Genomic DNA, 12,876 nt, shown 5'->3' on the forward strand with positions numbered 1-12,876 from the left:
AGTGGTCACCTGACTATACTGTTATCACAGTGGTCGCCTGACTATACCGTTACTACAGTGGTCGCCTGACTATACTGTTATCACAGTGGTCGCCTCACTATACCGTTACCCCAGTGATCACCAGACTATACCGTTACCACAGTGGTCACCTGACTATACTGTTATCACAGTGGTCGCCTGACTATACCGTTACCACAGTGGTCGCCTGACTATACCGTTACCACAGTGGTCACCTGACTATACCGTTACCCCAGTGATCGCCTGACTATACAGTTACCACAGTGGTCGCCTGACTATACCGTTACCACAGTGGTCACCTGACTATACCGTTATCACAGTGGTCGCCTGACTATACCGTTACCACAGTGGTCGCCTGACTATACCGTTACCCCAGTGATCACCTGACTATACCGTTACCACAGTGGTCTCCTGACTATACCGTTACCACAGTGGTCGCCTGACTATACCGTTACCCCAGTGATCACCTGACTATACCGTTACCACAGTGGTCTCCTGACTATACCGTTACCACAGTGGTCGCCTGACTATACCGTTTCCACAGTGATTGCCTGACTATACCATTGCCCCAGTGATTGCCTGATTATACCGTAACCACAGTGATCGCCTGACTATACCATAACCACAGTGATCGCCTGACTATACCGTAACCACAGTGATCGCCTGACTATACCGTAACCACAGTGATCGCCTGACTATACCGTAACCACAGTGATCGCCTGACTATACCGTTACCACAGTAATCGCCTGACTATACCGTAACCACAGTGATCGCCTGACTATACCATTACCCCAGTGATCGCCTGACTATACCGTAACCACAGTGATCGCCTGACTATACCGTAACCACAGTGATCGCCTGACAATACCGTTACCACAGTGGTCACCTGACTATACTGTTAGCACAGTGGTCGGCTGACTATACCGTTACCACAGTGGTCGGATGACTATACCGTTACCACAGTGGTCGCCTGACTATACCGTTATCACAGTGGTCGCCTGACTATACCGTTACCCCAGTGATCACCTGACTATACCGTTACCACAGTGGTCGCCTGACTATACCGTTACCACAGTAGTCGCCTGACTATACCGTTACCACAGTGGTCGCCTGACTATACCGTTTCCACAGTGATCGCCTGACTATACCGTAACCACAGTGATCGCCTGACTATACCGTAACCACAGTGATCGCCTGACTATACCGTAACCACAGTGATCGCCTGACTATACCGTTACCACAGTAATCGCCTGACTATACCGTAACCACAGTGATCGCCTGAATATACCATTACCCCAGTGATCGCCTGACTATACCGTAACCCCAGTGATCGCCTGACTATACCGTAACCACAGTGATCGCCTGACTATACCGTAACCACAGTGATCGCCTGACTATATCGTAACCACAGTGATCGCCTGACTATACCGTAACCACAGTGATCGCCTGACTATACCGTTACCACAGTGATCGCCTGACTATACCATTACCCCAGTGATCTCCTGACTATACCGTAACCACAGTGATCGCCTGACTATACCGTAACCACAGTGATCGCCTGACTATACCATTACCCCAGTAATCGCCTGACTATACCGTTACCAAAATGATCGCCTGACTATACCGTAACCACAGTGATCGCCTGACTATACCGTAATCACAGTGATCACCTGACTATACCGTTACCACAGTGGTCACCTGACTATACTGTTATCACAGTGGTCGCCTGACTATACCGTTACCACAGTGGTCGCCTGACTATACTGTTATCACAGTGGTCGTCTGACTATACCGTTACCCCAGTGATCACCAGACTATACCGTTACCACAGTGGTCACCTGACTATACTGTTATCACAGTGGTCGCCTGACTATACCGTTACCACAGTGGTCGCATGACTATACCGTTACCACAGTGGTCACCTGACTATACTGTTATCACAGTGGTCGCCTGACTATACCGTTACCCCAGTGATCGCCTGACTATACAGTTACCCCAGTGATCACCTGACTATACCGTTACCACAGTGATCATCTGACTATACAGACAAAATTTATATATTTTTTAAGAGAGGGACTTCTCCAAAAATTTGGCTTTCATACTCCTTTAAAGTTTAATTTTGGCTTTAATTTACCTTTAAATAAACATAACCTCATTAAAAAAAATACAGTAAAGCACATTTCTTATAATGGAAGTTTATTGACTTCATTGATAATTGTATCCTTTTACAAAACACACTGCACATGGCATGGAACACGTCTCTCTCATTTTACTGTCTGCGGACAGCACACGGGCCCTTACAAATGAGTGGATATGAGGTCTTGTGGTTAGTTCTCAAGATAATCTGCTTGATTCTGAATGTTCTTTACAAATCAGGAGATAAGATGTACATTTGATAAAATAACAAAAAGGTGTGCTAGATAGAACATCAGGGCCTTTATCTGGCAACAAGGCTTCCGAATTACTATTCAAATGTTCAGCCATAAAAATCATCAGCTGAAGCTATCCGAGGAGATACAGAAGCACCCCATATTCAGCTATACTGATCTCTCACCAATGCCACGGTATTAAGGGGAGCGTTTTGCAAGAGCCCTTGATCACTCTGCCTCACTGGTTTCTGCTGCCAGTGCAGATCTGCTAAGGAACACTTGGAAACAGTTGGATGCAAGGGGGGGGGGGGGAGAAAATAAGTAAGAAGAATTAAATCATAACACTTAAAGCAAAGAGAAAAAATATATATATTTATACATATACTTACAGGATTCATACGGATTAAAGAGCATTACTAACATATTGCTTAGGCAGTACACCTCGTAATGCAAACAGCAGTATTCTTTGTTAACCCTCGAGAGGGCAGCATTATAGCTTCCACCTGTGAGTTAGCACTAACAACGCGAACCAGCAGCTAAAATAATTCACCCAAAGCTGCTTTGGCACTGTGACCATAAGAACAATTTCATCCATATGAGAAAGAGCAGCCAGATACAAATACACTTTACTCTCCCGGTAGTGATGGGACTGATCTACGTCAGGAAATGGCATAGACCTATTATGGCCTAAACAGCACAGTAAATACATTAGATTTTTAAAAGAAAAGGGGATTCTATATTGTTTTTGTTGCAATGATTTAACATGCTATGACGTAAGCAATGTGTGTGCTGGAATAGAATATGTTATGAACGCTATGGAATTGCAGATGATCATTTTCAGTCCTAGGTCTCAATAACAAATGTTTCTTTGCATGACAGTGTCAGTTGAGCAACACTAAACACTTTATTGGTGTCATTAGCCTTTGTCACTCTTAGCCTGAACTTCTGGGAATGTTCAGAATACAGGACCTAGAATTCCACAAAAATAAAGCCAATGAAACCCATTCGTATAATTCCAGAAAACTGCGTGTATGATGTGAAGGAGCACACAATCTCACAAACTGCTTGTAACCCTAACGTACTAGAGAGTGTAGTGTAAAACACAAAGCAGTGCTCTCTCTCCCGTGTTCTCTCATTGGGGGAAGTATTTACAGATTTACTAATATCTTGTGATGGTTATTGAGGTGAACAATATCTGTATATTACAATTCTACCACATTGCTTTCTGGGTTTTAAGCAAGTCAGTGAACAACCTTGAGTTGTGTATGTGATTAACTGCTGCTAAAGTGCCTTTTTACCCAATCCCTAGAAAGTCTGCCAGAGAAAATGAGAGGCCTCTGAAGCGCAGCTTCCATGGAAGCCTACGCGCGTTTTCAGTTTTCTTCTGCTGCAATCACACCCAAAGTTATAGATAACCAACAAAATGAACCACGAATAAAAAGACTCTCTTGTGCAAATGAGTCCTCTCTCCAGACCAGAGACAGACAGGGAACTCTTTAGCTTTTCCGTTCTCTGTGAAGAACTCAGTCTTTTATTGAGTAGCTTTTCCTCATAACATAGTATCCATCCCTTCCTCGTTATAATTACTGCAATGGTCAAGGACTTTCCTGTAAAAAAAAAACAGGTGGATTTAGTAGAATATATAGCAGAATGCAGACACAACGAATATTAATTACAAATACAGAAGCTAATGTTAAAGGAAGCTAAAGGTCAAGGATCCATTGTCAAACTTATCTGACAAATCTCAATTCATAACAAATTCAATGTTAATACTCAGCCTTGTTCTGTGTTGTAATAGCTTAACCCTTTACCTGCTGAGCCATTTCCACCCAATGGGCTGAACGGTTATAGAGCTTAAGTGCGGCACACATTTAACCCTTACTGTAAGTAATTTTCTTCGTGAGAAAACTACACAAATTATAAAATACAAAAAATAGAATGCGCCTCATGGTACAGATCAATAAGTAACAGAGCAGGGATGAAGGAGTTAATCAGTCCTACTCACATGTAGAGGAGCACTAATATGTGCTAAACAGGCAAGAAATAGATGGAATGAACACTACAGAAACATGAAGAACAACGTCAAATTCCATAGTGTCCCCAAACTTTGTAATATGACTCATGATGGTAATTTGAACACTTTCTCTATTTGCCCGTTAGAGACTATACCTCCTTCCTATCTATATAATAGGTTGAGACAAAGTGAAACATATTGGATTTATAAGCTGAAGACTTTGTTTCCCTTTGGACTCAACATGAATATGAATTTAGCTGCTTTCTGATGATCATCGTGTAGGGGTTTTTTAGATATTTTTTCAGATATTTTTAGTATTTGATTTATTTGATATTTGATGTTATTACTAATATCAATTTTATATCTCTCGAGTCACGAATAGGATTATACACGAGTACATTTATTGATTTGTTTATTAATGTTTCTATATTCCCACTTTGTAGTAATAGTTTATTATAGACACCACCTTTCCATATTTTGCACTTCCTGATATGTATTCTTTTAGAAATTCTTCTAGGTGTTGCTTACGCCCTCTTCAAACAGATAAACCTATAGGCAGTTATTTTGTCCATGTCAGCAAGGGCGTATAATCTTGTAAACTTTCTGATTGGTTATGACGTCACTAAGGGTGTGTTATTCAGCGCACCGTTCTGATTGGTTATGTATTCTTTTAAATTTAGCAGCTGTTTGTTTGTAAAGCCTGAGGAAACGGTGCTGTGACACAGAGAAACGCGTTGCTGTTGGTTTTAAATAAACCTTTTAACCTTATCTTGCTGCTATTTCTCTCTGTTTGAGAAATCCTGCTGTGATCCACTGGTTCATCTATTGTGTTGCACGTCAGCTTCCTTCTGATCCCTGGACACCTGTGATCGTTGGATGAGGATTGCTCCTGCTGCTGTGCTGTTTGTGAGTATGTCGGATGATCTGACTTGCCTGTTTAGCACGTATTAGTGCTTCTCCACATGTGAGTAGGACTGATTAACCCCTTCATCCCTGCTATTACTTATTGATCTGTACCATGAGGCGCATTCTATTTTTTGTATTATAGAATTCTTTTTGGCTGGCGGGACATTCTAGAAAAGCTGCCTTTCTATTTGGTACTTCATCACATGTTGGGAGATCCATTCCCTACCGTCATTGGTTTGAAGAGAGTTCTGGTGTATTATTGGACTGTGTCCATATAGCACGATTGCGTGTAGAGCTGCAACAACTAATCGTCATAATCGATAATAATCGATTATGAAAATAGTTGTCAATGAATCTCGTAATCGATTAATCGATAAGTTGGTTTGCAATTAGTTGGTCTGTGCACAACACCAGCTGCTTCACTCCAATGAACTCCTGCATATGGTATTGTGTTTTATGGTTATGCCCTTAGCCTAAAGGACATCTACAGACGTTTACTTTTCACGTTTTCAGGACAGTAAGTTTACAACTACCCCTGGCTTATGTGCAACCCATATATAATAGTCATCATTTGGATTGTTTATATTAAATCTGGTGATTTGGGACTATGCTTTGTATGATATAGTGCCAAGCTTGTTGTTTACACCTTGCCCCTAGATTCATGGGAGTTATTTGAATTGATGTGCACTATTATCTGTTTGCACAATTATTAGCGTATTGCTTGCTATTGCTGATAATATGTACTGTATAAATAAATGTGTAAGGCTTTGTGCTGTTAATGATATACAGTCCTTAGCGCTTTTGATTTAGTTTATTGTTTTTTTATATTTTTAATAAATTGTGATAATATGTACCAGATTCAACCTTTATAAGTATATATTCGTTATTTTTAGAGGTGACTAGATGTTTCCCCTAACCTTATAGCTGGTTATTTACCATTGCATATAGATATTCAAGATATTTTTATGTTAGAATGAAGTCAAGGGTTACTTTATTGAGAGGCCCCTTGCCAAGGTAGAAAACACTTAGCATTGGTGAAGAGCTAACAAAGATAAATATCCCACTTTGGTGAAATTGGCAAAACCCTACTTATACACCTCAACAGCCTTTTCTCTGCTGCAGGAAATATAGCTGCAAACAGAGAACCAGCCTTAGCCAGAAGCATATGGACATGTTGAGATGTTTGCTTTTCAATGCAAAGTTTCTGAAAGAGTGAACAACAGAATGTTATTAAGTGATAGTCTAACTCTTTCTAGTTCTCTCTCTTTTCAAACAGTTTGTGGTTTTGTTTTGTTTAATTATAAAACTGTGCTCTGCTGCTTAAACATTGAAGAAACAGTTGTGTTAATGTAAAGTTTTAGTCTGAAGTTTATATTTGTAACACTCATTATGTGGATTTTATTTAAAACATAGAAAACTATTATTGATTCTCTTTTTATCCGATTAGTCGATTAATCGAAAAAATAATCGGCCGATTAATCGATTATGAAAATAATCGTTAGTTGCAGCCCTAATTGCGTGTATTTTACACTGACTTACTCATCATTACTTTGTAAGCGATACTATTTTGTATATATTTGTGACTTATATGTTGCCATCTATTATTACATTTGTTACATTTATTCTTGTACTCTAGCATAGAGAGATCTGGTCTTTATATTATTATCCTAACTTGGTTAGGCGCCTCATAAAGATACAGTCTAGGACACAGCGATCACTGTGACCTGACAGATCTGTGTATTTTACACAAATTTATATATTGTTTTCCGCAGATTCAATCTATTGCATTATTTTTATAAAAACGTTGATAACCAAGGTTGTAGCGAGTGGGTTTTTTCTAAACTGTACTGTAAAAATAAGAGGTTATCCTCATATAAAAAAAGGCCTTTGGCTATATCTATATAAGGTTTGTTTGCACATAGGGGCTCCCAAGCGCCTCTACTCAAATGCATGATCACTATTACAACAGTGGTCACCTGGCTATTAACAGGGGGCTTCTGAGCTTTAAATGTAGGGGTCTTGTGGGTCTCTACACCTTTCCGATGAGCTGTTACAGACCCATAGAGACTCCCTATCTACAAAATGTGTTTTTTTTATTTTTTTTAAATTGTGCTTTTCAAACGATTTAGCCTTTCAAATTATGGATTTTGGGGGAATCTAGGGCTTAAAAGGACAGACAACCCCAAAATTACTGTTACTTATTTAGATTAGTTAATTAACGATCTTTACATCAAACTCTAGCCCAATATTCATCTAAATAAACTTTGGCAGAAAATACACTTACTAGATCTCATCTGGCCGTTTTGAAATGGCCACCTGACTCCACCTTCTCTGACGTCTCCCAAAAGCTTGCACTGCAGCACTAGTACAGGATCCTTTCGTCCCTGCGCGCTCCTTTCATTCAGTTCAGTGAGACACTGGCACCCCCCTCACACTAACTATCTCCCCTCACTTCCTTTCAGCAGAACGTTCTGTCTGCACAAACACACCCACACGCTTACGAGCAGCAGGAGCTGTCTTTCACTGTAATCGCTGTGCAGAGTAAAAGTCGTTCTACATCTAATCCTTACACATTACCTTACATAAGCCGTATAAGCCAATAACACAAGGCTCTCTACTCCCCACACTCACAGCCAGAGTGAAGGACCACACTTTATGCCACCAACAAATAACGGCACATCCTATAAAATAGCCGTTGAGACCCATACACTGTAGGCGGTATTTACCCACCCTTACACAGCGATGTCAGCTTCAAAGGGAGACATCAAGCTCAAAGGTTGAATCTGTGATAAAACACTTCTTTATTCCGGAGTCATCTGCATGTGTTTTTATCACAGATTCAACCTTTGAGCTTGATGTCTCCCTTTGAAGCTGACATCGCTGTGTAAGGGTGGGTAAATACCGCCTACAGTGTATGGGTCTCAGCGGCTATTTTATAGGATGTGCCGTTATTTGTTGGTGTCATAAAGTGTGGTGCAAAGCAGCCTTCACTCTGGCTGTGAGTGTGGGGAGTAGCGAGCCTTGTGTTATTGGCTTATACGGCTTATGTAAGGTAATGTGTAAGGATTAGATGTAGAACGACTTTTACTCTGCACAGTGATTACAGTGAAAGACAGCTCCTGCTGCTCGTAAGCGTGTGGGTGTGTTTGTGCAGACAGAACGTTCTGCTGAAAGGAAGTGAGGGGAGCTAGTTAGTGTGAGGGGGGTGCTAGTGTCTCACTGAACTGAATGAAAGGAGCGTGCAGGGACGAAAGGATCCTGTACTAGTGCAAGCTTTTGGGAGACGTCAGAGTTAGGTGGCCATTTCAAAACGGCCAGATGAGATCTAGTAAGTGTATTTTCTGCCAAAGTTTATTTAGACGAAAATTGGGCTAGAATTTGATGTAAAGATCGTTAATTAACTAATCTAAATAAGTAACAGTAATTTTTGGGTTGACTGTCCCTTTAAGGGAGTTGAGAGTGAGGGGTATGAATACTTATCCCTTACACCCAGCTTTCTCAAGCCCTCTGCAGCAACCCAGTATCAGGTTTCCAGGGCCTGGTGATGTCACTGGCATCCTCAGATTCCCCGGTGATGCTAGGCCACCAGACGGTAGCACTCAAGCAGGGAATGAACAAAAGCTCACTACGGCTAGTCACCGACCCAGTCTCTTTATGCCAAGAAGGTAGCACTCAAGCAGGGAATGAACAAAAGCACACTACGGCTAGTCACCGACCCAGTCTCTTTATGCCAAGAAGGTAGCCCTCAAGCAGGAAATGAACAAAAGCCCACTACAGCTAGTCACCACCCCAGTCTCTTTATGCCCAGAAGGTAGCACTCAAGCAGGGAATTAACAAAAGCACACTACAGCTAGTCACCGCCCCAGTCTCTTTATGCCCAGAAGGTAGCACTCAAGCAGGGAATGAACAAAAGCACACTACAGCTAGTCACCGCCCCAGTCTCTTTATGCCCAGAAGGTAGCGCTCAAGCAGGGAATGAACAAAGCACACGACTAGTCACTGACCCAGTCTCTTTATGCCCAGAAGGTAGCGCTCAAGCAGGGAATGAACAAAAGCACACTACGGCTAGTCACCGACTTAGTTTCTTTATGCCAAGAAGGTAGCACTCAAGCAGGGAATGAACAAAAGCACACTACGGCTAGTCACCGACCCAGTCTCTTTATGCCAAGAAGGTAGCCCTCAAGCAGGAAATGAACAAAAGCCCACTACAGCTAGTCACCGCCCCAGTCTCTTTATGCCCAGAAGGTAGCACTCAAGCAGGGAATTAACAAAAGCACACTACAGCTAGTCACCGCCCCAGTCTCTTTATGCCCAGAAGGTAGCGCTCAAGCAGGGAATGAACAAAGCACACGACTAGTCACTGACCCAGTCTCTTTATGCCCAGAAGGTAGCGCTCAAGCAGGGAATGAACAAAAGCACACTACGGCTAGTCACCGACTTAGTTTCTTTATGCCAAGAAGGTAGCCCTCAAGCAGGGAATGAACAAAAGCACACTACGGCTAGTCACCGCCCCAGTCTCTTTATGCCCAGAAGGTAGCGCTCAAGCAGGGAATGAACAAAAGCACATTACAGCTAGTCACCGCCCCAGTCTCTTTATGCCCAGAAGGTAGCGCTCAAGCAGGGAATGAACAAAGCACACTACGACTAGTCACCGCCCCAGTCTCTTTATGCCCAGAAGGTAGCGCTCAAGCAGGGAATGAACAAAAGCTCACTATGGCTAGTCACCGCTCCAGTCTCTTTATGCCCAGAAGGTAGTGCTGAAGCAGGGAATGAACAAAAGCACATTATGGCTAGTCACCGCTCCAGTCTCTTTATGCCCAGAAGGTAGCGCTGAAGCAGGGAATGAACAAAAGCACATTATGGCTAGTCACCGCTCCAGTCTCTTTATGCCCAGAAGGTAGCGCTGAAGCAGGGAATGAACAAAAGCACATTATGGCTAGTCACCGCTCCAGTCTCTTTATGCCCAGAAGGTAGCGCTGAAGCAGGGAATGAACAAAAGCACATTATGGCTAGTCATCGCTCCAGTCTCTTTATGCCCAGAAGGTAGCGCTGAAGCAGGGAATGAACAAAAGCACATTATGGCTAGTCACCGCTCCAGTCTCTTTATGCCCAGAAGGTAGCGCTGAAGCAGGGAATGAACAAAAGCACATTATGGCTAGTCACCGCTCCAGTCTCTTTAGGCCCAGAAGGTAGCGCTGAAGCAGGGAATGAACAAAAGCACATTATGGCTAGTCATCGCTCCAGTCTCTTTATGCCCAGAAGGTAGCGCTGAAGCAGGGAATGAACAAAAGCACATTATGGCTAGTCATCGCTCCAGTCTCTTTATGCCCAGAAGGTAGCGCTGAAGCAGGGAATGAACAAAAGCTCACTATGGCTAGTCACCGCTCCAGTCTCTTTATGCCCAGAAGGTAGCGCTGAAGCAGGGAATGAACAAAAGCACATTATGGCTAGTCATCGCTCCAGTCTCTTTATGCCCAGAAGGTAGCGCTGAAGCAGGGAATGAACAAAAGCACATTATGGCTAGTCATCGCTCCAGTCTCTTTATGCCCAGAAGGTAGCGCTGAAGCAGGGAATGAACAAAAGCACATTATGGCTAGTCATCGCTCCAGTCTCTTTATGCCCAGAAGGTAGCGCTGAAGCAGGGAATGAACAAAAGCACATTATGGCTAGTCACCGCTCCAGTCTCTTTATGCCCAGAAGGTAGCGCTGAAGCAGGGAATGAACAAAAGCACATTATGGCTAGTCATCGCTCCAGTCTCTTTATGCCCAGAAGGTAGCGCTGAAGCAGGGAATGAACAAAAGCACATTATGGCTAGTCATCGCTCCAGTCTCTTTATGCCCAGAAGGTAGCGCTGAAGCAGGGAATTAACAAAAGCACATTACGGCTAGTCACCATCCCAGGAGCAGTCTATTTATGCCCAGAAGGTTTCTTTCACAACTTTCCTGGTCCTGTATTAGAACGGGTTTAGTGATATTGGTTCGGCTGTAAACACATCTAACACAACTGTTTCAGCATTCCTTTGTTTTGTCACTATAGACATTAAATATGTTTATGGCTATTTCTGATTGGTGCATTTGAATAAAAATACTTTGCAACATAACTTTTTGACTACACACAAACTAAAGTGTTCTCTAGAAATGTTGGTTCTTGATCAAGTATTGCCTGTCATACTAAAATGATTCAGAACGATAACTGTTTCTAGTTTACACCGGCCTATTGCCTACTAGCTTATAGGGGCTCAGTACCCACTAGTGATTACCTGGCCATGTCTTTACTATTGCCTACTAGCTTATAGGGGGCTAATTACCCACTAGTGATTACCTGGCCATGTCTTTACTATTGCCTACTAGCTTATAGGGGCTCAGTACCCACTAGTGATTACCTGGCCATGTCTTTACTATTGCCTACTAGCTTATAGGGGGCTCAGTACCCACTAGTGATTACCTGGCCATGTCTTTACTATTGCCTACTAGCTTATAGGGGGCTAATTACCCACTAGTGATTACCTGGCCATGTCTTTACTATTGCCTACTAGCTTATAGGGGGCTAATTACCCACTAGTGATTACCTGGCCATGTCTTTACTATTGCCTACTAGCTTATAGGGGCTCAGTACCCACTAGTGATTACCTGGCCATGTCTTTACTATTGCCTACTAGCTTATAGGGGGCTAATTACCCACTAGTGATTACCTGGCCATGTCTTTACTATTGCCTACTAGCTTATAGGGGGCTCAGTACCCACTAGTGATTACCTGGCCATGTCTTTACTATTGCCTACTAGCTTATAGGGGGCTCAGTACCCACTAGTGATTACCTGGCCATGTCTTTACTATTGCCTACTAGCTTATAGGGGGCTCAGTACCCACTAGTGATTACCTGGCCATGTCTTTACTATTGCCTACTAGCTTATAGGGGGCTCAGTAGCCACTAGTGATTACCTGGCCATGTCTTTACTATTGCCTACTAGCTTATAGGGGCTCAGTACCCACTAGTGATTACCTGGCCATGTCTTTACTATTGCCTACTAGCTTATAGGGGGCTCAGTACCCACTAGTGATTACCTGGCCATGTCTTTACTATTGCCTACTAGCTTATAGGGGGCTCAGTACCCACTAGTGATTACCTGGCCATGTCTTTACTATTGCCTACTAGCTTATAGGGGGCTCAGTACCCACTAGTGATTACCTGGCCATGTCTTTACTATTGCCTACTAGCTTATAGGGGGCTCAGTACCCACTAGTGATTACCTGGCCATGTCTTTACTATTGCCTACTAGCTTATAGGGGGCTCAGTACCCACTAGTGATTACCTGGCCATGTCTTTACTATTGCCTACTAGCTTATAGGGGGCTCAGTACCCACTAGTGATTACCTGGCCATGTCTTTACTATTGCCTACTAGCTTATAGGGGGCTCAGTACCCACTAGTGATTACCTGGCCATGTCTTTACTATTGCCTACTAGCTTATAGGGGGCTCAGTATCCACTAGTGATTACCTGGCCATGTCTTTACTATTGCCTACTAGCTTATAGGGGGCTCAGTACCCACTAGTGATTACCTGGCCATG

The 12,876-nt window shown here is 42.8% G+C and overlaps 1 protein-coding gene across 3 annotated transcripts in view; it reads right to left on the minus strand.

Annotated features, from left to right (window-relative positions):
- Window positions 1–2,198: 2,198 nt before the first annotated feature.
- The window catches only part of ZER1 (zyg-11 related cell cycle regulator), a 112,928-nt gene continuing 102,250 nt past the window's right edge, over window positions 2,199–12,876 (minus strand). For all 3 annotated transcript variants that reach the window (XM_053695733.1, XM_053695735.1, XM_053695734.1), the window contains exon 16: window positions 2,199–3,995. In XM_053695733.1, the coding sequence (XP_053551708.1) occupies window positions 3,938–3,995 (58 nt within the window). In that variant the 3' untranslated portion in view covers window positions 2,199–3,937. The remainder of the gene's footprint in view (window positions 3,996–12,876) is intronic.

Source organism: Bombina bombina, chromosome 12 (assembly GCF_027579735.1).
Source record: "Bombina bombina isolate aBomBom1 chromosome 12, aBomBom1.pri, whole genome shotgun sequence".
Taxonomy (NCBI): Eukaryota; Metazoa; Chordata; class Amphibia; order Anura; family Bombinatoridae; genus Bombina; species Bombina bombina.